The sequence below is a fragment of the Sinocyclocheilus grahami genome, unplaced genomic scaffold, assembly GCF_001515645.1.
Source record: "Sinocyclocheilus grahami isolate Dianchi unplaced genomic scaffold, SAMN03320097.WGS_v1.1 scaffold117.1, whole genome shotgun sequence".
Classification (NCBI taxonomy): Eukaryota; Metazoa; Chordata; class Actinopteri; order Cypriniformes; family Cyprinidae; genus Sinocyclocheilus; species Sinocyclocheilus grahami.
The window spans coordinates 1541339-1566712 of record NW_015505296.1 but is presented as its reverse complement, the minus strand read 5'-3'; the positions used below and the strand labels follow the sequence as shown (position 1 = coordinate 1566712).

The 25374-nt window shown below is 36.8% G+C and overlaps 1 protein-coding gene across 5 annotated transcripts in view; it reads left to right on the top strand.

Annotated features, from left to right (window-relative positions):
* The window catches only part of LOC107589543 (MAP/microtubule affinity-regulating kinase 3-like), a 28539-nt gene extending 3399 nt beyond the window's left edge, over positions 1-25140 (top strand). The window contains exons 3-19 of one of the 5 annotated variants that reach the window (XM_016278023.1): positions 50-103; positions 6883-6931; positions 8675-8740; positions 8847-8917; positions 10298-10354; positions 10500-10736; positions 10811-10930; positions 11919-12018; positions 15736-15848; positions 15935-16085; positions 16268-16470; positions 17135-17238; positions 17503-17742; positions 17938-17964; positions 19608-19717; positions 21391-21435; positions 24445-24619. In XM_016278023.1, coding sequence (XP_016133509.1) covers positions 50-103; positions 6883-6931; positions 8675-8740; positions 8847-8917; positions 10298-10354; positions 10500-10736; positions 10811-10930; positions 11919-12018; positions 15736-15848; positions 15935-16085; positions 16268-16470; positions 17135-17238; positions 17503-17742; positions 17938-17964; positions 19608-19717; positions 21391-21435; positions 24445-24533 — 1836 coding nt within the window. In that variant the 3' untranslated portion in view covers positions 24534-24619. Of the gene's footprint in view, positions 1-49; positions 104-6882; positions 6932-8674; positions 8741-8846; positions 8918-10297; positions 10355-10499; positions 10737-10810; positions 10931-11918; positions 12019-15735; positions 15849-15934; positions 16086-16267; positions 16471-17134; positions 17239-17502; positions 17743-17937; positions 17965-19607; positions 19718-21390; positions 21436-24444 lie in introns of all 5 variants that reach the window. The other 4 variants (XM_016278024.1, XM_016278020.1, XM_016278021.1 and 1 more) reach the window with 4 other exon arrangements.
* The last annotated feature ends 234 nt before the right edge of the window (positions 25141-25374 follow it).

The window sequence follows — 25374 nt, the reverse complement described above, 5'->3', positions numbered from 1 at the left end:
TAGGTTGCTAGTTTTCCTCAAATTTCACTAAAAGTTTTTTCTTTCTCAGGTGGCAATAAAAATTATTGATAAAACCCAACTAAATCCAACAAGCCTTCAAAAGGTGAGGTTCACATTTAATACTAAAATGTGCGTGTGTTATGCATATTAAATATATAAACTGTGTCATGATTCAGGGGGTTTTCTTCCTCCGTGCTGCTAATGTTGTGTCATTACCTACAGGAAGTTCACATTCTCTGTTTGTTCATGACTTTGGGGAAATTCTTATTGTCTGTGTGATATTGCATATTGGCTACTTGGTTAGTTTTGTGTTTAGCAGTGGTGAAGTTCCATACTGATTCATAGGTTATGCTGGCATTCATTATCGCGATTACAATTACGGATGTCACAAATACGTAATAGTTCAAAGCGGCAATTAATCGTCCAATTATTACACCAAATACACCAAATAATGATCTTTAAAAAAGTATCATATGACCCCTTTAAGGGTTTTCCCATTGTTTAAATTGTAGATTTAGTATAACATTATAATGCCATGCATATTTACCAATCCAATGTATAGTTGACATTTGAGGCTTAATACTATAGAGAAGCAATGCAAGTTTTTCAGTTCGAGTGGTTTCAGCTTATTTTCATCTAATAATATGACGTGCAGTTGCTTCAAACAATGGTATAAACATCATTCAGTGTAAATTATGATAATCGTAAATAATAATCGCTATTACAATTTCAAGGGAAATGATTTTTGTCAGCCCTAGTAGAAATGGAATAACCTTTCACCTGGTGTCCTCAGTCACCCATCATTATGAGAAGTCTATTCAAACAGAAGCTCCTCCAGCAGTAACTTTCACACTCTGAGCTCAAACACTGAAGTGCACCAGCTGTGCTGCAATACTCTACCCACCTACTGCAGGCAGCACCGCCACTCAAGCCGCTCTCCACTGAGAACAGCCTGCACACCTGCGCATTTGCAACCTTGTGCTTGGAAAGGTTTATATCTAAATGTGTACAAAGCTGTGTGGGAATTTAGAGAGAGCAAATGCTGTAATTTGCATTCTGTATGTTCTCTCATGACATTTTGTTCACTTAAAGGGATAGTCCACCTAAAAATTATAATTCTGTCAACATTTGCTCATCCTCATGTTGTTCTAAACCTTTAAAGGGTTAGTTCACCCCAAAATGAAAATTCTGTCATTAATTACTCGCCCTCATGTCGTTCCAAACCTGTAAGACCTCAGTTCATCTTCGGAACACAGATTAAGATATTTATGATGGAATGTTAGAGCTCTCAGACCCTCCCATAGACAGCAATGCAGCTGAAATATTCTCAGACAGAAGCGTAGTAAGGAGATCGGTAAAACAGTCCATGTGACATCAGTGGCTTAACTTCAATTTTGCGAAGCTACGAGAATACTTTTTGTGTGCAAAGAAAACAAAAATGACGACTTTTCAACAATTCTTCTCCCCCGAGTTACTGTCTTTCGCCATTTTGGAGAGTATCACAATGCATATGCACGGCCGCACACTTTACCCTGAGCATTACGCCGATTACGTTCATGCACGCACTTTCCCCCCTATCATAAACAACGCCGATTACGTTCTTGGGTACTCTACAAAATGGCCGAAGATGTAACTGGGATGGCCGGGATGAATTGTTAAATAAATTGTTATTTTTGTTTTCTTTGATATGACCATACCTTAATGATGCTCCTTTAGTAGGAATTCTGGGATAGTAGTATACATGTGATTACCCAGTGCAATGACAGAGAAATAAAAACCAATCAGCTTTATGTCCCATCATTTGTTGCTTTTCAAGGCACCTGGTTATGACAGTGTTATGGTGAACAGTTTGGAGTTCACAGTCAGTCTTCACAACAGCCAAAATGGAGAGAGGAGGAGGAGGAGGAAGAGGATATGAGGGGGAAGGACAGATGGACATTTGGTTGGGCCGACAGACTGGAGGGACTTCAAAATGAGTATGAGATGGGAGATAAAGAGCAGAACAGGCAAAGACACAAACAGCCTGCTGACAATCCGAACGAGTGGAGTAGAATCTTTACATATGAGTGATAAATGTGAAATAAAGGCCAGGAGAGATGTGGGCATGGGATGATCAGAAGAATTCAAATGATAATGCTAATCAGTGCTTGCTCTGAGATGTACAAGCCGAGGACGCGTAGTTTTAGCTAGAAGCTGCTCGCCGCAGCCACCATTAGTTTTTCCACAGCACCATTGATTGGGATTCAGAGTATATCCTCTCTCTGTGGCCTGCTGGTCGTCAGCCAACACACGGCTGTGACTCACTCACTGCAATAATGAGAGACTGGCCCAATCAGGCCTCTTTGGGCTTTCTATGATTTTGCTCTAATAATCAGCATCACTTTCGTTTTCTCTTGAAGAAGCTGCTCGCCGCAGCCACCATTAGTTTTTCCACAGCACCATTGATTGGGATTCAGAGTATATCCTCTCTCTGTGGCCTGCTGGTCGTCAGCCAACACACGGCTGTGACTCACTCACTGCAATAATGAGAGACTGGCCCAATCAGGCCTCTTTGGGCTTTCTATGATTTTTCTCTAATAATCAGCATCACTTTCGTTTTCTCTTGATGGTGTGTATTATGTACTATCGATTAAATCATTTTTTTTTTTTTTTTAACATTAGATTTTTTTGATGTAAAATACACTACGTTCAAAGGATTTGGGAAAGAAAGGTTGTTTATCTTTTAAATTAACTCATCGTCATTGGCTACTTTCACACAGTGTTTGATATTGACGACTATTTACTAAAAAGTGTGACTTATCTTTTCAGTTTCCATTTTTATTTTAGTAATTTTGTTACGTGTATGCTGTTGTTGTTTTTTATTTTTGTATTCGTTTTTTTATTTAGCTTTTATTTTTATTTCAATTTGTTTTAGTAATTTTAGTACTAAAACGTATTTTATTTTTATTGTTTTTTTACATTTGTTTTTCATATTTTTTTAACATTGTTAAACTTAGTTTTAATGAACGAAAACAGTAGATTTAGTTAAATGAGTCATATGATGCGATTTCAAATTTTCCTTTCGCTTTGGAGTGTTACAAGCTGTTCGTGAATAGATCAGATCCCTAAAGTTGCAAAGACTAAAGTCTCAAACCCAAAGAGATATTCTTTATAAAAGTTAAGAGTCAGCCACGCCCTCCTAAAATGTCTCATTCTAACAAGCCCCCACATGTCTACGTCACTGTGTGGGAAGATTTGCATAATACCGCCCAAATGTTCACGCAAAGGAAGAAGGCATAACTTTTATTCTCGCTGTAGTATTGTTGTTGCTGCCGCCGCCACCATGTCGTGGAGGCTCTGTTACGTTGTGAAAGTGAAACTACTTTGTTTGGTCTTCCAAAAGAGGACGATGTCCACTTCGTCATCCCTAGAGCTGATCCGTGCTGGTCGCTGAGGAAATACATCAACTTCGTGCTGTGGATTGCCGGATCGGCTTTCACCGTGGACGAAGCGGAGTCCAGCCCGGGGTCGTCACATGTAGTTGCCGCAAGCTCTCCGGACGCTCCTTCGTCGAATCCGCCGGCCGTGCTGTCCTCAAGCTCACCGGCCTCCTCTCACTCTAGGCCGCCGCCGTGTGTGACACTGTGTTTCGTTGTGAACGCGAAACTACTTTGTTTGGCCTTCCAAAAGAGGACACAACTAGAAATCAGTGGTTAAGTTGTATTTATAACACTGTTCCAGAACAGTTCAACCCAAATATTCAAATGTGTGCAGCGCACTTTATGGAGGACTGTTTACTGAAGGATAGCTGGCCAATCATAGCACACGTCACTTTTCAGACCGATGAGCTTTGTAAAAATCGACGAGTTTCAGAAAGGCGGGGCATAGAGGAGAAACAATAATGTACAGTATGTGGAAAATAATGTGTTTTTTGAACCTTAAACCGCATAAACACATTTCATTACACCAAATACACAAAATAATGTTCTTTTTAGCAGCATCATATGACTCCTTTAATAACACTGTTTCTGAAAAGCGTGGAGGTGAGGAGATTATATCACCATCTTAGGTATGTGCCACTTATTTCTGTTTTGGTCTGTTTCTATCTTCACTGCATGCAGCTCCACTGCTTCAACAGTCAGCAATGCAAATGATGTTTTTAGGAATTTCCAGGTTGTGTTACTCTAGCATGTGTCCTCATGATTGTGTGTGTGTGTGTGTGTGTGTTGTGAGTTGGAGGTTGTGTAATTGTGCGTGGGTATTTGAGCTCCACACTAGGTCTGGTTCCTCGACTGAAGTGAGATGTTCTGCTGTGGACTGGTGTTCTTTAGTCATCACAGAGGCGTTAAGATGGTGCACCAAAGGGAGAGAGAGTGTCAGAGCTGAGAGAAAAAGAGAAAATCTTTAGAAAAATTTGAGACGATTATGTGAAAATATAAATCAGAAATTAATTTGAAACTGGAATAAAATAGTATAACATGAAATAAAAAATGTTTGGACCCCCTTTATGTATGGCTTTTATGATATTTCCCCGTTTTATCTTAAATGTTTTAAGAAAGCATTGAGCTTGTCTTAATCAACAGATCTGAATGTCTTTGATCAGGAGTTGATTGATTCAGACATTTTGACAGTGCCTCTGCCTAATAACAAACTCCCGAGAACATAATGGCATAATTTAAGTCGTGCTATAAATCAATAGACACGGAGTCTTATCTGGCCTTTCCCAGACCTCTGTGCTTCACCAAACTTTTAGGCTGATAGTACAGAGACAATTCACTATTGATTTGCATCTTGGAAAGTTTTCCCCTCCTATCTTTCTCGCTCCCCTTTATTTTTTCGTCTCTTATCATCGGCAGTTTGCTGTATTCAGAGAGGTCATGGGACTTTGAAAATATTACTTGCATGAGTATTAGGGCTGATATTGTGATACTGAATATTTATGATATTTTCACAATTATTTTGCTGGCATTGTACTAGTACTTAGCAAAAATCGCAAAAACTGTGTTAGTTTGATTTCTTGAATATCTGTGGATTTCAATTACAATCCATGTCTTTAAAGGCTGTTTTCTCAAATTGAGTTTTTCCTCATGCACTGAGCCAGAAATCTCCACTTACTTTCACCAAACTTTACAGTTTTATTCCTATCTATAATTTCTGAAGATTTTTTACAGAGGGCTCTGTTCATATATCATTTGTCTAATTTAAATAACATTTTTATTCCTTAAAACATAGTTTTTCTGTCTGTTTTGACAGTATTTTCTGATTTATGGAATGATAAAACGAGATATCTAAGATCCCCTCAGTAAAAACTTTTACCTCTAGTATATAAAAAAATTCAAACAGGAATTTTGAACCTGCTTTTATTCAATGTTCAGGTTTCTATTCTGGAAATGTATGCAAGTTTGTGCACATTTAATTAGATGATGCATATTTAAACTTGTTCAACAGATCTGAATGTCTTTGATCAGGAGTTGATTGATTCAGACATTTTGACAGTGCCTCTGCCTAATAACAAACTCCCGAGAACATAATGGCATAATTTAAGTCGTGCTATAAATCAATAGACACGGAGTCTTATCTGGCCTTTCCCAGACCTCTGTGCTTCACCAAACTTTTAGGCTGATAGTACAGAGACAATTCACTATTGATTTGCATCTTGGAAAGTTTTCCCCTCCTATCTTTCTCGCTCCCCTTTATTTTTTCGTCTCTTATCATCGGCAGTTTGCTGTATTCAGAGAGGTCATGGGACTTTGAAAATATTACTTGCATGAGTATTAGGGCTGATATTGTGATACTGAATATTTATGATATTTTCACAATTATTTTGCTGGCATTGTACTAGTACTTGGCAAAAATCGCAAAAACGGTGTTAGTTTGATTTCTTGAATATCTGTGGATTTCAATTACAATCCATGTCTTTAAAGGCTGTTTTCTCAAATTGAGTTTTTCCTCATGCACTGAGCCAGAAATCTCCACTTACTTTCACCAAACTTTACAGTTTTATTCCCATCTATAATTTCTGAAGATTTTTTACAGAGGGCTCTGTTCATATATCATTTGTCTAATTTAAATAAAATTTTTATTCCTTAAAACATAGTTTTTCTGTCTGTTTTGACAGTATTTTCTGATTTATGGAATGATAAAACGAGATATCTAAGATCCCCTCAGTAAAAACTTTTACCTCTAGTATATAAAAAATTCAAACAGGAATTTTGAACCTGCTTTTATTCAATGTTCAGGTTTCTATTCTGGAAATGTATGCAAGTTTGTGCACATTTAATTAGATGATGCATATTTAAACTTGTAAAAAAAAAAATGTGTACAGTACAATGATTAATCAACTTGGGAAGTATGGTGATATCTGTGTTTGTATCGAAATGTACATGTTGTTCTTGAATATATGAGTTCTGCAGTGGCCTCAGTGTTTGATAGTTGAAAAAAAGGTTACGAGTTTGGTATAACTCACAGAATGTAGTGTGGTGAGAATTGGATTGGGTTTATAATGTACTGAAAGTGTTTCCCTGCGGTCCAAAATCGCACCGCGTCTTTCGCACCATCTCCGAAGCTACAGCTACACTTGTGAGAGAGGGACGAGGAAAACAGTATGTGCTAACAGCTCAGGAACACAGTCTGCTTACTATAGCGCTATTAAAGATGCATGACTCTTCCATTCCATTGAGAGGGGAGGATTCAGCCTTTTTTTTTTTTTTGAGATCAATAATGAATAGCACTTGACGCTAGTTTCCACAGAAAAGGAAGCACTCTGTTCACTATGACAATGACACAGTCCAGCTGTATTTAGCTTCTTGTTTCATGTTAATGCTGAAAGATGGTGCTAAGCTTTTGTTTAACAATTCATTGTGACATGTTGGTTACAATTAATTATGATCTTCTCTTCAACAGCTTTCCAGAGAAGTCACAATCATGAAGAATTTAAACCACCCAAATATTGGTAAGCATGTTTATATGCACACACCAGTGTTGTTAACTAAATACATTTTTGGAAAAAATAAATAAATAAAATTGTATTAATGAAATAAAATATTAATATTAGGTGAAAAACTAAATGGAAATTAAAAATGTTGCATTTGGCCACTAAATGAAAAAAAAAAAAAGTTTGACTAAAACTGAAATAAAATCAATTAAAACTAAATGGAACTAAAATAAAAATGACAAAAACATAACAAAATGACTCGAACTAAAATTGTAAAAATGAAAATTAAAAAATAAAAACGAATTCAATTTATTATTATTATTATTATAGTTATTGTATTAACTATAATATGTAAATGATACCAAAAGAACACTGAAACACACACACACTTGTTTCTATCCCCCCCCCCCCCCTCCCTTTTGAATCAGTACAACAGCCCATAAGTAGTGCCTTAGATAATAATGTTCTTTAGTTGAATTGATTCTCCCACATTTGTTGTCAGATCCTGTCTGCAAACGGCATAATGATTATCAGAGGCAGACACGTCGTCATGTCTTCACACAGAGGGGCTTTGTGTATCACTAGCCTATATTTAGACACACTGTCGGTGGTAGAGCATGAGAGAGAGAGAGAGAGAGAGCTGCATGGTGTTTCACGACAGACAGACATTAAACTAAATGGGAAGATGTGGAACATGCTTTTAAATGTATAGAGGAGGGTTTATGAATAAGAAATGATTTCCAAAGAGATGGAAAAATAAAGCGCATGAGAGCGAGGCGGGTGAAGAAACCTCTCTTACAAAAATCATTGTGCTATTATGGAACAGTGAGGGTGTTTTGATGTATATATTGAATGATTGCCATATTCATTTGCTTGTTATTTAAATCACAATGTTATAGTATTATTTAAATACTATTGTTATTTTAATTTTATAACACGTCACCCCTCTGATTGTCATTTTTTAATTGACAATCAATTTTTCAATATTTGTTTAGCTTAAAATTATTTTTTCAGATTGAGTAATTGTGGTACTTCAACTTAAACCTATGTGATTTCATTTATTTGCCTAGGCAACATTTTCTAATATACAGTCAAACCAAAAATTAATCAGACACCAGATTTAGAAAAACGAATTTTTAATATATATTTTTTTTTACTAGTGGGTGCAGGACACTATAGTTCATTTATGTAAGTGAGGATAGCAAAATAAAGTAAACTGACTTAATATACCCAAATATTCTTCATGCAGTGGACTACCAGTAAAATTGATAAACATTTGGGACCAAAACATATTCAGACACTTTGACCTGACCATGTTTCGCTTAAGTGTTATCTAAAATGATCAAGATGAATTTTTCTGACACAGTTTAATTCTTGAGTTCTGTCATATTTTATTACAATTTTCTAAGCTATAGTGATATATATATATATATATTTATATATATTATATAACAAAAGAGATTTAATAGTTTTAGTCTAGTTTACAGTTTTAGTAGTTACAGTTTACCTTTAGTCTAGTGTAGATAATAATAACAGTGTTTAAATCATAATTATAATCATAATCGTCTTATCAAACCAAGGATAATGCTGTTAATGTAGATAAAATAAAATTGTATACTATCTTGTCGATAATTTAGCATTATTCATACTTAAATATCTCAAGATCTGTACCTGATTTGACCTTAAAGAAACTTACTTTTCCTTTGCCTTTCTGTTTATTATTTCTCTCTTCTTTATAATTGCCTGTCTCTCTCTTTATAGTCAAACTGTTTGAGGTGATAGAGACTGAGAAAACACTGTTTCTTGTGATGGAATATGCCAGCGGAGGTAAGTGTGTGTGTGTGAGAGAGAGAGAGAGAAAGAAAGTTTCATTTTGCACCCTTGTCTTTCCTGAGTGTTTATCTCTGACCTCTGTGCTCTGTGTCTCATGCAGGTGAGGTGTTTGACTATCTAGTGGCTCATGGGAGGATGAAAGAGAAAGAGGCCAGAGCTAAATTTAGACAGGTGCAGTTCTCTTACTGTTTTCTGTCGACATGTTAGACACGCACTATGATTAGTTTTCTACTCGGTGTGAGTTTAAATGAGTTCATCAGCCTCATCTAAGGCTGTTGTGTCCAGTAATGACCCCAGCCCACTAAACCCACATGTCTTGACTGTTATTACATTAAATCTGACAAGAGCCCTTTAACACAAGTAGGTTATGTGAGGTTACTCAATAATGTCACTGCACTAAAATGTGGAGAGACCGAAGACACTGACAGGAAGTAGGAATGCAGTTAAAGTAATGTTGTGCTCAACTGTGCCGTATTCTCTGCACTTAGAGCGTGCTTAGTGTTGCGTCATACTTTAACTGGGGATAGAGCGGTTAGTCATTATCAGCAGGGTTGAGTCTAGCCAAATCTGTGAAACAGAAGAGCCAATCAATGCAAACCATTGAATATTGGAAAAAAGCTATTAATGTGAGTCGACAACCCATGACAAGCTTGGCCTGGACCAATGTCCTTCTTCTGAAATTTATTTGGTAATATCTGTGTGTCATTACGACTGATTGGATGCAAGTGTCAATAAAGTTTCCACGTTGATTTAAAAAAATATATATATTAAATCAATAGCTAAAGAAGTTACAGTTTTGCCAGTACAAATGGTCGATTTAGATTAGTGTGTAGGAGAAGTGTGTAAATCCTGTGCATTTTTTTGGGGGGGTGTTAGCGACTGGTGCTAGTGGGCTAAAAAAAATTATTACAATGTATTAGCGCACAGAAAAGTTTGGAGTTGGAAAGTTTTAATCTGTTTGAAATAAGTCTCTTCTGCTCACCAAGGCTGCATTTATTTGATCAAAAATACAATAAAAACATTAATATTGTAAAATATTTGTACAATTCAAGATAACTTTATCCTATTTTTATATTTTAAAATGTAATTAAAAAAATTTAAACAAAATTAGGATTCTTTGATTAATAGAAAGTTAGAGAAACAGCATGTATTTGATATAGAAATCTTTATTATAAATTCTTTACGGTGACTTTTGATCAATTTAATACGTCCTTGCTGAATAAAAGTATTAATTTCTTTTAAAATTCTTACTGACCCCAACATTTTTAATTGTACTTTATAATGTTATAAAAATTTTAATTTACTCACCGTCAAAATCAACCAACAAATCAGGTTGTCTCTGCGCATATAAAGAAAAATATATATAATAACATAAAAAATGGAATCACCTTGAAGCCTCTTTTTGACATGATCCTTCTGCAATATTGTCATTTTAATGTTTTCCCTGCTTATCAAAACAAGGTTATTAGTTTAAATCATTTTAAAATGTAAAACAACTGATTGAATTGATATTTTCAATGATCTCAATCCTTTTGTACTTGTTCTGTACAGATTGTGTCAGCTGTGCAGTATTGTCACCAAAAACACATTGTTCACCGAGACCTGAAGGTAAGAAGTTATTTTGTTTTGTTTTCTCGTTTTGTGCAAAAACTATTACAACAGGGATATGACATGTATGATTGTATTAAAGTGCACATGTATGGAAAATACAAATGATGAAAAGAAGCTAAAAGTGATCTGTGGGTTTCTCCAGGCTGAAAACCTGCTGCTAGATGCTGATATGAACATTAAGATAGCTGACTTCGGCTTCAGTAACGAGTTCATGGTGGGAAATAAGCTGGACACGTTCTGCGGCAGCCCCCCTTACGCTGCCCCCGAGCTCTTTCAGGGTAAGAAGTACGACGGGCCGGAGGTGGACGTGTGGAGTTTGGGCGTCATACTCTATACGCTGGTCAGCGGCTCCCTGCCCTTCGATGGACAGAATCTCAAGGTTCATCTTCACTTTATCGATGTTTATGTGTTTGTGCACGTCACTGTATACTTACTGCTGTGTGTTTTCCACAGGAACTGCGTGAACGTGTGTTACGTGGTAAATATAGGATCCCTTTTTACATGTCCACTGATTGTGAGAGCCTTCTCAAGAGATTCCTGGTCCTAAACCCAGCCAAAAGAGGAACGTTAGAGGTTAGTCCCTCTGTCTCTAGCCATCTTCTATCTGTCTGTCTTCACCTCTTTTCTGGTTGGTTGTGCCTTCTTTCTCGATCTTTTCATAGACATTTTTCATAGCACGTTTTGTATAAAATTAAGCAGTCAGTGCTCAGAAATATTCAGTGAAAATGTTTTTCATCTATTAATTGTTTCAGTGAAAGTATATTGATATATGAAAGTTAAAATGGTGTCATATAAGTGAGAATTATAAAATCTTGTTCATTTATCAACTGTAATTTTTTTTAAGGTACAGATTTACTGTATTTTACTTTATTCTTTAAACATTTATAATCTAATAGGCTTCTGTGTTTTTTTGTTGTTTCCTTTTTGGTTACAATGATCCTCTGTTAAAATTGACCCCTTTAAGCTGTTTCTGAGCAAGTATATTCACTACCATTCAAAAGTTTGGGGTCAGTAATTCATTTCATTTTATTTTGAGGAAATTAATACTTTTATTCAGTATGGATGCTTTTAATTGGTAAAAAGTGACAGCAAAGACATATAACGATATAAATATCGATCATTTATATTGAAAAATTAGCTTTGACATCACAGAAATAAATAGTTTTAAAATATAAATTGTAATATTTCACAATATTACTGATTTTGATCAAATAAATGCAACCTTGGTAAGCATAAAATACTACTTTCAAAAACATTAAAAAAATTGAATGTCAGTGTAAATGAAAATAAAATATTCTGTAATATTTACTGTTTTTTTTATTTTAAACATTTGTTATCCAATTAGTTATATTTTTTTGTTTTATTTTTATTTACATTTTATTTTTTGGTCAATAAAAATGGTCTGATAAAACATACATGCATATCTAGATATACTGACTACCAAAGGCTGAAAAATATTGAGAAATTTCTAGCTATATTGCTCAGCCCTAGAAATGGTGTCGGTCTGCCATTGCAGTAAATCTCAGGCTGGAGGTGATGGTTTCTGATCTTTCTCCTTCAGCAAATCATGAAGGAACGCTGGATCAATGCTGGCTTTGATGGCGATGAACTCGAACCGTTCCTTGAACCAGAGGCCGACATCTCTGACCAGAAGAGAATAGGTAAGAGGAAACTACACCGCAGTTAGTTCATTTGCCACCTTCTATCTTCTATTAGAGCAAGCCGAGGAAAATGTATATTTATGTCTGCACTCTTACCACAACACTGAGAGAAAGCATCCAGAGACAATGGAATGAGGGCATAGAGGGCACACTTGTTAGTGTGCGGTATTGCGTAATACCCAGCAGCTGACTTCTCAGATGTCTACTCCTCTCTCTCTCGGTCGATCTCAGCGAGGATCTCCCGTGTTGCAATGTGATATGATCACATGACTCCCAGTACGGTAGCTCACAGATGCACGAGGCAATGCGGTGCACCCCAGCCTTGCATGCTTATCTGCAAACGATCCGCAGCTGCGTACATACGCCTGCCAGCATAACCACACATACACACGAGCGCACACCTGGTTACTTATTGAGGAATCTGCAGGAACAAGAACACTTGAATGTGGAAGCCAGAATACACGGTGGCTGCGCTCGTCTGGCCTCCCACCCCCACTTTGAGAGAAGCCTCACGTTGAGAGGAGCATGCTGGAGCCTGGCAGCCCACAGAGGCACTTGTGTATGTGTGTATGGAGAGGAGGTGAAACGGGGAGCTTTGGCTCTTTGAAGGAAAGCACTTAAGTCAACCAACATGTGGATTCCCATGAGCCCATTAGAGTCAGATCTGAGTGAAAGGAGAAGGCGTAATTCAGGCTCATGAAATACCTTTCCATCTTGTTTCACTCTGGAACATGCATTAATAGAGAGCTTTCCATCACTCAACATCTGATTGGCACTTCTTCACTACATCCATTGCCTCAACATGTAGATGCCCTCTTGAAAACTCCTAAGCATTCAGGTTTTTTGGGGGGTTTTTTTAGTTGCTAGAAAAACTGGTGGGTCTGGGTTCTTCTGTTTAAGCTTTTTGACTTTTGCGTTCATAAAATACTGGCTCATTACATTGTTACATTTACATTTATGCTTTTCACAGATTCTTTTATCCAAAATGAATAACAAACAATTCCCATCTATTTTGTCCACCTTATTGTTCAACGCATAAGTACGTTGTTTTCTGTGAATGTGCAAGACATCCGGTTCATTAGATGCTGTAGAGAAATAAAGAGAAGAACAAGTGCAGTAAACGTTAAAACTGTTTGCACTACAAACCAGTGTGTTCATAATTAAGATAATGCATTAAAACAATATGGTAAGAAACACCAGTTTGTAATATCAAGCAATAAATAGTAATTGAAAAGTAAATAAATAATTGACACTTTACAGTGAGATTCAATTTATTAACATTAGTGGTTGCACTTTATTTTACAGTGTGTACTGTGTAATTTAATTACTGTGTATTTACCCAAGAAAGTACTGAGTAATTTAAGGTAACTAAATAGACTTAGGCCCAATCCCAATTCTACCCCTTAGCCCTTCCCATTTCCCCTACCCCTCCGTTTCGCGTGTTCATGTGAAGGGGTAGGGGTGTCTCAATTCTCTTTTGGTTGGAGGGGTAGGGGTAAGGGGAAGGGCTAGATAGCCCTTCAAACAAGGATTTTTCAGGACCACACTTCAAACGAAGGGGTATGAATTATCTCAGCGTAAACCGGCTTCAGGGGCAACATGGCTGCCCGAGCGAACAAAAAGACGCATAAATGTAAGCATTTTTGGCATTAATAAATATTTTAACAAAAAGTAATCATTTGTTTTGTTACATTCAATCGTGAGTTCATATTTACGGTCATGTTATTTAAAGAAATGTTTGCAAAAAATCGCTAATATTCGCTAACTAACATCATATCATTACAGACTGCACGATAGTGCCACAACATATTTTCATGTCTGATCAGGGCGATAACCACCGTAGACATTGAGGGGGGCTAGTCCCCCCAATAATTAGAAATTGCTAAACCCTTTTCTCAAATATTGCCAATTCGAGAGAGAGAGATGAAAGTTGCGTGTATACGCGTCTGTGCGTTTCTCTTTTTAGAGTGAGTTTACTTAAAAAAAAAACAAAAAAAAAACAGTGATTTTATCCTCCCGTTGCTGGAAAATATAATGTATCGATTCAGTATTTAAACTTGTAATAAAAGTCGTGGGGCAGCGTTGACAAATTTCTTTTCTCCTGGATGTGTGAGCTGCGCGATCTCCGATATATGTGTGTGTCAGTAAGCAGCGCATTAATATAGAACGATAATTAAAGGCTCTAATGCACACCAGTATAGGTGTGTGTATTGTAGGAGCTAGACGACGTATGATGATGTGTGACGTATAGTAGTGGTGTCCTAATTCTTAGGGGAATATTTTCACCCCTACCCCTTGACACTCCGTTTCAAGGGACAAGGGGAAGGGGTAGGCGGAGGGGTAGGGAAAGGGGAAGGGGTATAAAATAGAATTGGGATTGGGCCTTAACATGGGTTAAGGTTAGGGTCACGTTTAGTTCCTAGTTTTTCCCCATTTATTCTATGTACTATAAGTTCATATGTATATGCAAAACAGGACAGTCAAGTGCTACTGCATTAGTTAATGCATTAGTTATCATAAACACCATTTTTATTATATAATTTAATAATAATTTATGCATTTAGCAGACGCTTTTATCCAAAGCAACTTAGTGCATTCAGGCTATACGTTTTTTTACCAGTATGTTTGTTCCCTGGGAATCGAACCCACGACCTTTTGCGCTGCTAACGCAATGCTCTACCACTGAGCCACAGGAACATTAATATTAATATTACAGCATTTATGAATTAAGGTTCGTGTGAATTCATAAATGATCTATTATTCATTAATTATGTTAGTTTTCCATTAACAAATGGACTTAATGTTTAAAATGTATTAGTAGTTCAAAAGTTATATTGCAATTTCAATTTGAATACATTTTCAAATGTAATTTATTTCTGTGATGCAAAGCTGAATTTTCAGCATTCATTACTCCAGTTTTTCTGTCATTCTAATATGCTGAGTTGGTGTTTAAGAAACTTTTCTTATTATTATTATCAATGTTGAAAACATAGAAGTCTGTAAAATGTCTTTACTGTCACTTTTGATTAATTTAAAGCATCCTTGCTGAGTAGTATTTTAAAAAATAAAAACACAATCATACAGACCTAAATGTTTGAATGGTAGTGTATGTAAAATGACCATTATCCAGTATTAGTAAATGCTATATAATCGTGTGCATGTTATCCATTGCAGTAACTAATCTTAATATACAGATCGTTGTTGTAAAGGGTTGCCTAACAAATGTTATTTCAGTTGAAAACGGAAGGTACAGCGCATTCTCTTTTAAGGAACAGTGAATGGGTGGCTACAGGATGGATCCGTGTATTGTTAGCATGTGTAGGAGGAGCGGATGACTCAGTAACAGTCTTACAAATAAACTGGATTTATCTCTGGGTATCGACCTACTGGTTTATAGTGTCTGCATAGCAACTGAGGGGGTGATGTGTGATACGATTATGCTAACATGTTGCGCGTTTAATTATCCTGAATCTCTAAAAGACTCCGATGCGATAGTCTTCCATTAGTGTCTGATTTGGTAGACAGCAACCCTCATTGTAGATATCATTCATGTTCTTGCTACAAATAGTTTGGGATTACTTGTGTGCTCCCATAAACCCTAAACCTAAGTATGAGCAATAATAATAGTAATAGTAACAAAAAACGTACTGTGTAAAGATCTAAACTGGAAGGAGACTCTAAAATTGATCTGAATTCTTTCTGTGTGTCATTCTCCAGATGTGATCGTAGGAATGGGCTTCTCCAGAGAAAAGATCCAAGAGTCTTTGTCCAAAATGAACTATGACGAGATCACAGCCATATACCTACTGCTGGGAAGGAAGACCAGTGAGGTGAGCTGCTAATGAAGAGTGGTTACTTACAACTGATATTATGGTCTGTACGACAAATGTGACTTGCTGATTTTGTGTGTTTGTAGGAGATCAGTGAATCCAGCTCCAATAGTAATCTCTCTGTGGCAAAAACCAGACCCACCAGTGAGATGAACGGCCAATCACCATCGCACCTGAAGGTCCAGAGAAGCGTCTCCTCCAGTGAATCCAGAAAATCCAGACGCCATAGTGAACAAGGTAACTTTTTCTTTACAGAGTCAAACATTAGCTTTTTGGATCCAAAATGTGCATATATGCACAGACTATCAATTGACTAAAAATTCTCATCTGCTTAATTACATGATATTCCTATTAACTAATTAAATTAATCACATATATGAATATTGGCTGAGAAAATCTCCCGAATGTCTCTTTCACAGTTGGTGTGGTCGCTAACTCGGCGTTGAGTAACTCCAAGAGGACGATTCCTGTCACAGGTGACGGTGACGTCAAGCAGGAAGGTGGGGTAACGGCACGTAAGCCGCCCACTCACAGTCCCCCCAGCCCACTCCTGGGTAACGCCAACAACCCCAGCAAAACAGAAATACTTGACCGGAAGAGAGGAAACTCCATCACACCTAATGTGAGTTCACCCTTGCTGTTTCTCTCATTTTCTACAGTGTGAATACTGACTGTGTGTGTGTGTGTGTGTGTGTGTGTGTGTGTGTATTTTGAATAGAAAAGGGTGATATCTATACATCACCCTTTTCTATTCAAAAGTTGGGGTCCAGGAGAATTTTTTTTTAAAGAATGTAATGCGTTTATTCTGCAATGCTGCATTAAAAATAATCAAAAGTGAAGACATTTATAATGCTACAAAATATTTCAAATTCTTTTAAATTCTCTTTTCATCAAAGAATCCTGAAAAAAATGTTTAATGATTTCCACAGGAATATGAAGCAGTACTACTATTTTAAACATTAATACTAATTATAAGAAATGTTTCTTGAGCAGCAAATCAGCACATTAGAGTGATTTCTGAAGGATCATGTGACACTGAAGACTGGAGTAATGATGAAAATTCAGCTTTGCATCACAGGAATAAATTACATTTTAAAATATAATCAAATGGAAAACAAAAGAAGTTGTTTTAAATTGTAATAATATTCCACAACATTCTTTTTTTCTGTATTGTTTTATCAAAAAATGCAGCCTTGGTTGGCATAAGAGACATTCAAAAATCTCTCCGACCCCAAACTTTTGCACGGTAGTTCCCATGATGATGGAGTTTTCCTCTTATCACATAGAATAACTCTGGATCAGGAGGCATGTCAAGGAGAAACACGTACGTGTGCACTGAGAGAAACAACACAGACCGCCTTTCTGTCATTCCTAATGGGAAAGAGAACAGGTACAGGTTGCCCTTCCTGTGTCTTGATTGATGTACTTAATGTCTTTTTTCATCTTCATAGTGTGCAGGCCTTTTTTGAAACTTTGTACCCTAATATTTAAGAGGCATTTATGCAGTTTGCCACTTCACAGCCACTTACATTACATTCAGGGTGTATTCTATTTTTATGTGTATTGAAGCTGTTCCTAGCGCCTTGCTGTACCAGTTGAGTTACAGGAACATATCATTAGTGGAAACCAAGCCTGACTTTGTCTCTGTCTGTAGTGTGACGTTGTCTCCTGGCTCACGGGACCCGGGTGCCTCCACTCACAGCATCAGCACTGCTGCCACACCTGATAAAACACGTTTCCCACGAGGCTCCGCGAGCCGCAGCACCTTCCACGGACAGCTGAGAGATCATCGCACAGCCACCTACAACGGCCCACCCGCCTCGCCTACGCAGCCGCGCAGCCGCGGTAACGCCAACAACCTGCTCACCAAGCTGACCTCCAAACTCACACGCAGGTAAACGCACATTCACATACATAAACGCATCGGGTTTTACAGTGCCACTGCCATACGATTTAGGCCTGACTCTTCCTTCCGGTTTCCTGACCTCCTCCTTCATTTATTTGTGTTTTTTCCTAAGGGTTCTTTAGAAATGGTTTATTTTGTCCATCTTTGTAATGTCTATCCCTTTTTTTCATTCTTGTGTTGTAGAAATATGTCATTCAGGTTTTCCAAAAGGTAGGACACTGAGTTCATGGGGTGTAAATCTGTCTTTAACGTAATGAGAGGAGTCCAGGGGCTGACGCACTAACCCATAGTGATTTGATTGCAGTGATTTGGAGTTTAATGCTCTCTCAGTGGTTGATTACAGCATGCTTTAAAACACTGCCTGCATCTAGTGTGATCAGATCAAATCAATCTACCGTTCTTTAACCGATTGCTACTAATCAAAATGTTTGCATGGCACAAGCTGATTGAGCAAAACAATGTGTATGACTTAATCTGGCATTGCAAAACCACTTCATCTGAGTCATTCAACTGATTCCACAAGGGCTTCGGTATTGTCACAACTGAACAGTGTGTAGAGAGGTCAGTTTAGCATTCATCTGCAATAGCTCTGCGTGATTCCTGGACAAAGGTTTTTTTTTTTTTTTCTTCTCTCCCTTTGTAAAACAGGTATTGATTTGCAATACCATTCAAAAGTTTGGGGTCAGTAATATTTATCATTTTTAATTATTATTTGAAGATATTAATACATTTTATTCAGAAAGGAGGCCTTAAATTGACTGTAAACACTTGTATGATGTTGCTAAATATTTCTGTTTCATTTCTGATTTACAATGAATACAGATTTGAAATGATTGAAAATGATCACTATGAAATTATTTAAAATAGAAAATTCCAAAATTTGGACGATTTCTCCTATTAGTAATGGGTGGTTTAGACATAATGGACCCTCACTGCCATCTGGTGGTTAAAAAAATATTAAAGTCTTCTGGTTCTAGAAACCAGTGCTGCTTAGATTTCAATGATGACCAAAGGTACAACATCCCATCAAATCTAAAATGAATGCAGAACTCAAATCTGCAGTTTTAAGTGCCGAGTATAAAATACAATATTTTTGAAGGTTGCAGCAAAATATTTGCTTAGCTTGAGACTATAGGGAGACTTAAATAAGTCACTTAATGCGAGTAGCTACTATTGAGCTCAGTTTTTGTTTCTCTGGCAAAAGTGATTTGGTTCATCTCTGATTGGTGGATCTCTCTTCAGGTTCATGGGTAGTGTCGTTTTTACCAGATTTATATACACAGTAAAAACACTTATGATTATCAATGCTGAAAACGGTAGCGCTGCTATATATAATATTTCAGGATCGTTTAAATAGAAGGTTCAAAAGAACAGTGTTTATTTGAAATGGAAATCTTTTGTAACATTGTAAAAGTCTTTACTGTCACTTTTTATCAATTTAATGCATCTTTACAAATCCTCAACCTTTGAACTGTACTGTAATATAATATATAGTTTATGCACTCTGGAGGCCTATGTCGCAGCTATCCTGAGTCTATAAGAGGATATGGACACGTCCTAAAGAAGGGTTTTTGGTGGGAGGAGTCTGTTGTGGCTCATGGGCTGGGTTTGAAGTAAAGCACACTGTAAGCTGCGGCAGACTCCATGTTGAGCGACCTTCAGGGGTCACCTTCACGTCATCAGATTTGTGAACAGATCACACACTTTCTTTAATAAACCTCTGACAGTACGAAATGCTCTGTTAATGTTGAAACTGTCTCAATCTATCCCTCTCTTCCTCTGTGTTTCCTTCTCTTCCTCCCTCTCTTCCTCCCTCCCTTTATCTCTTTCTCTGTCTGCTTTTCCTCCCCCAGGGTCACTCTTGACCCGAGCAAACGGCAGTCTGCCGTCAAATCAGGGCCGGCTGCCCCCTCTGTGCCCCCCACCCTCACAGTCCCCTCCAACCCTGCGGCAAAGACTCTTAGTAAGTCTGCGCTCCACTCGTTTACAGTCTTCCTCTTTCTTTATCATCCCCCTCTCCTCCAGCCTCTTCCTTTTCCACCACACTACAGGGTTCCCACAGCCATGGAAAACATGGAAATAGCAGGACATTTTTAAATCATGTTTTTCAGGACTGGAAATGTGAATATAATTTTTATTATAAATGTATGAATTAATATATTTACAATAAGGTTCCACTTTGCATTAGTTAAGAACTAACAATGAAAAATACTTAAACATTTATTAATCTAAGTTAATGTTGATTTCAAAATGTTTTAAAACATTGTTAAAATCAAATGTTGTATCCGTTATATTATTTAATTGACCCATTTAGTTATTATTTAGATAATCTGATGAACTAACAATGAACAGTTAACAAAGATTGATAAATATGGCAAAAACTGTATTGCTCATTGTTGGTTACTGTTATTTAATGAGACCTTACTGTTCAAGTTTAAAATAAAAAAGTAATTTAATTATATAAATTTAATTCTATGCATCTTAAAATAAAATCAGACAAATTAGGGTTTTAATCTGTATTTAGAAAAGCCCCAAACAGGGTTGGTAACAGGGTTGCAAATAATGCAAACCTCATATAAAAAGAAATGGAATAAAATAATAAGTAAAATATTATATTATAAATATTATAGCATTCTCATAAATATAAATTATAAATAAAGGCAATATTAATAATATTATTATGAAATTATATAAGTATACAGTATATATATATATATATATATATATATATATTTACATTTTATGCAAGAACATTTTATGCCATATTGAATTGATGTGAACACATCTGAAACTCTTCTTGCCAATAAATCAGTCCAACCGTGTCTGAATCGGTCATCATTAGTGGATTTGAATGATTCCTGTGAATTCATTGGTCAGAAAGAGTGGGAACCCTGTCTCTAAACATGTGGCTCTGTAATGGCTATTTGTTTGACCTGCGTCCACCAGTTTAATTTCTTTCTTTTTATCGGCTTTGAACTGCTCTTTTCTTGCAGATTCAGCAGCTCTGGTTATAGGCAGTTGTAGGAATTCGCAGATGAAGAGTGTCTAGAGTAAGGGCTCGTTTAAACGCACAAACAACAGCTACAACTTCACATTGTGTTTAATGGAGAGTGAAAGGCTTATCCATAAACGCACTACGACACGCACCCTCTCGCATGCGAAGAGCACAGTATATACTGTATGTATAGACACGTCCTCTATATCTGTATATCCGTCAGCATCCAGCGCTCAGAATAGGCTTTTACCCATGATGCACTCTTTCAGTGAACTTCTACATGTACATTGTTCTTTGGAGGAAGCAGCATGGCAGTTCAAATGAGTGCATGGTGACAAACTACCGTACATATTCAGGTGTCTAAGTTGATCGTAAGAGTCTCGTATAAGTTGTTTTTGTGTTTGTCTGATCCAGCATACTGATGACACCAAGTCTTTGTGGGGTTAACTTTTTGCTTATGTTTTTTTTTTGCTCTCTCATTCAGTCTCTATCTCTCTATCTATCTATCTATCTCATTGTGTGTGTAGTGATTTGCTCTAAAATGACTAAAAATGATTTCCTTTTCCCTTTCTTTCTCTCTCTGTCCATTCCTTTTTCGCTCCATTGTGATCTCTAACCTTCCAACAAATAAACAATAAAAGAGTCTCAACCGAGTTTGAGAGAAGCGGGAGATTTGAGGGCTCAAGGTGAGGTGTCAGTGACTGTGGAAACCCTTACTTCCTCTCCTGGTTGATTATTTTCGTGTGTTGTGAACGTATATTTTCCGTCTTGCACTGTATGAGAGATCAGAGTGTGTGTTAGTGTAGTGTGTAGTGTTAGTCTGCTTTATTCATGTTGAATGTTTGAGTGATGTGCGTTTTCCCCTTCCATTTACATTAGGGCTGGGTGATGTTAAATATTGATTATTTACAGCATGTTCATATTGATTTAGCTGGTTATTTGACATTATGTAACGCTGTGAGTAGCATAAAGCAATAAGCCCTGTGAAGCCGTGGTTTACAGTGAATTTATAACAGCTAAGGGGGTTCGGCGCTTCGCGTCGTGCCTAACAACGCCCCTTAGCTGTTATAAATTCACTGTAAACCACGGCTTCACAGGGCTTATTGCTTTTATAAAACGGTTATTCCATATACGTAGTAAGGTTTCACAAAATAAAACGGAGCAAATAAAGTGTAATGATATAAATAAAAACAGTATTCTTCCACCAAACAATGTAGTTCCTCAGAATCAGTTGTGGTTGCAACAAAGTGTAATTTACAACAGCGTTGAACGTGGCTCAGCCAATTAGAATCAAGGACCGTAACTATCCATTTTATAAAAATGATTTTAATGTACTTTATTTGACCAGAGAGCATCATTAGAGTAGTAGTAATGGCTTTTTCGAGTGTTAATAAATATTTGGCAATAGCGTCTTTGAATAAAAGTGGCAATGTGACTTTAAAAAAAAAAATGTATAAAGATATTTTAGTTTATTACTAAATTTAATATCACATTGCATATAACTAAAATTCATTTAGGTGATAAATGGTTGAATTAGATTTCCACCAAAAGATCAATCTAAAAGAATCTCAATTCTTTCTTAAAACATGCTTGCTGTTGGTTTTTAATAGTGATTCTTCTGATTTGGAAATGTTGAGCTATTATTTCAGGGCTCCAGACTGCGACTAAAATGGTCTCATCCAAAAATCTAAATTTGCGAGTGATATATTTGCTGAGATCGCCACTGGCGTCTATATAAATTTACATGTTATGACTCATGCCTTTTTTCCTGATTGTTTTGAGATCACATCTTTTGTTATGTTGACGTAATAAACGGAGACGATGCGCATCAAAGATTTAGTGGGAAAACAGTCCTCATCTCTGCCGAACACCAGCGCTGACGGCACACCTGCTAAAAGCAGCTCCAGTTCTGGCAGCTTGAGAGAGATCGAAAATGACGGAGACGTGCAAAGTAAAAGTGCAGAAAAGCAGTATCAATTTCGTGAACAAACTACAACAGGTAAAGCCGTCAGCTGTGTGGATATTAACAAAATCGTTGATGATTCTCGTTTATAATCGATACTAATATGGCTTCTTGTTATCAAGATCTTTAGTCTGTATGCTGTTCTGTTAATGCTTGAACTTCATATTATTTGTAGCGCACTTGCCGTCCAATAAACACAATAAGCTTTGTGATTTGTTGCCTTTTAATTAACAAAGTATCAGCTTGAAATTTCTGCCAAATTCATAACGAAATTCAAACATGCGGCACGTGAACCCATCATATCTTTCTCTTTACTACTGTATGAAGTAAACATGAATAGACATCAAAAGGTATATTATAAGAGAGCCTACAGTACAACTTAATGAAATGTCTCATGGAAACGCTCATTCAGTGGTTCAAACTGGAGAACGTGTAAAGCTTGTAAACAATGCCACGTAAAAATACATTTACTTCAGAATAACCATTCGGTGTCCATAAGCTCATCAGTCAGCTGGAAAAATAACTTTAAAGAGGAGCATTTTGCTAGATATGTGCACTATAATGCATACTAATATTTTTACTCAACCTGTTGTCTACATGATAAGAAAGGTACAATTCAACACATCCTATATAATGGTGTGTTACTAATGAAGAAAAACAGACTGGATGTGTGCAAAACATATGACAGCATTTATAGGATGCATTGAGGAGGAGCCCAAACTACACTCAAGGGGCAAGTGATGCTTACATAGAGTCTGTGCCAATATCACAGACCACAACTGTGTATTAAACAATTCTTTGTGACTGTATATATTTTTCATGTTGGAAAATACATTTAGTTCCCTCTTTAAGTGAACCTTAGTTCCCAGGATGTCTACAAGATGGATTAAATGCTGATGCTGTAAAAGGAGGGGAGACATAAACGCATGACATTATGACTGAAATGTTAAGGTGTTCAAAAAAAAGAAAGAAATAAAACATGTTTATTTTGTGGCACTTGAAAATATAATTTGGCACCTATTTTGTGTTACTTATTTTTTTAGTTTTTGGTCTGGAGCCCTGATTTAAAAATACCAAGATAGGATCTACTGTTCAAAAGTTTAGAGTCAGTAATTTTTTTTATTAAAAAAAGGATGCATTAAATTGATTAAGTGATAAAGACATTAAAAATTGTACCAAAGATTTCTATTGCTAATAAATACTGTTCTTTTAAACTTTCTTTTCATCAAAAAAAAAAAATAATAATCTAGCATCAACACTTTGAGCTTTGCATCACAGGAATAAATTACATCTTTGAATATATTAGTATTTAATATTAAAAAAAAATGTAATTGTAATATTTCAAAATGTTTTTTTTTATTGTATTTGTAATCAAATAGATGCTGACTTAGTGAGCATAAAATATATATATATTTAAATTGGAAAAATATTATCAATCCCAAACTTTGTGTATATTGAAAATAATAACAGAATACTCACCGAGCCCTATTTCATATTTTATGGCATTAGAAGTGAGTTGCGTGTGTGCATGCCCTAGTCTGCTATGCATTTGATTGGCATTAATTCCATGTGTGATGATAACCCATGCATGCAGCTGCTGCACTGATTCTTCACTACCTTTGTGATCAAGTCTTAGTGAATAAGTAACCTCAATATTAGAAACGTTCTTCTCCATCTGTTGCCTTAACCTTGCCTTTCTCTCTTTCCATTCCTGTCCCGCTCCGTCTGGCAGTCGCCATGTATCTGGGGATCAGCAGAAAGATGAAGGGAAAGATGGAAAAGACGGGAAACCCCGCTCTCTCCGTTTCACCTGGAGTATGAACACCACCAGCACCATGGAGCCAGCCGACATCATAAATGAGATCCGCAAAGTTCTGGACGCCAACAGCTGCAGTCACCAGCAGCGCGAATGCTTTCTGCTCCTCTGTGCCCACGGGGACAGCTGCACCGACAGCCTTGTCCAATGGGAGATAGAGGTTTGCAAACTGCCCCGGCTCTCACTTAATGGTGTCCGTTTTAAGAGGATATCTGGCAACTCCATCGCTTTTAAAAACATTGCTTCCAAAGTTGCAGGCGAACTCAAGCTATGAATATATCTTTAATCTAGCTACATGGAATTTATGAAATGGTTTGTTTCAATATAAACAAACAAATTAAGCTGTACAATCATAAAGTAGCAGTTTCGGAAGATTTTTTTTTTTTCCCTCAAACCACTTAGATGTATTTGAAAAAATGTATATACTTTAACTTTGCTTAAAGCAATAATTTCTTAACATCAGTCACACCGTTATCGTATTATCGTGCAAGTCGGTAAATGCTGTAAAAAGAACTTCTCAGTGTTAAGATTGTATGATGCTCTGAGAATGTTCAGAGGGACTCATTGCCATCGCCATCATTTCAGACAGATGAGTTGAGGCTGATCATTGAGACAATGGACACTAGATGGAGATTTGTGGGGTTTTGTTTTAGCTTTTTAACAGGCACTATTCTGTGGTGGTTTTAAGTATTGTGTGTTTTGGGTGGCTCTTGTGTAAAGGGTTTCGCCCGAATCTTGAGTTGCTTTTTGAAAATTTGCTCTGCGCCTCTATGTATTGAGGGTGCTCGTCTGTGAAAGCGGCTGCAGTAAACCTGATTTGAGCTCAGTTTCACTGTTCGAATGTTA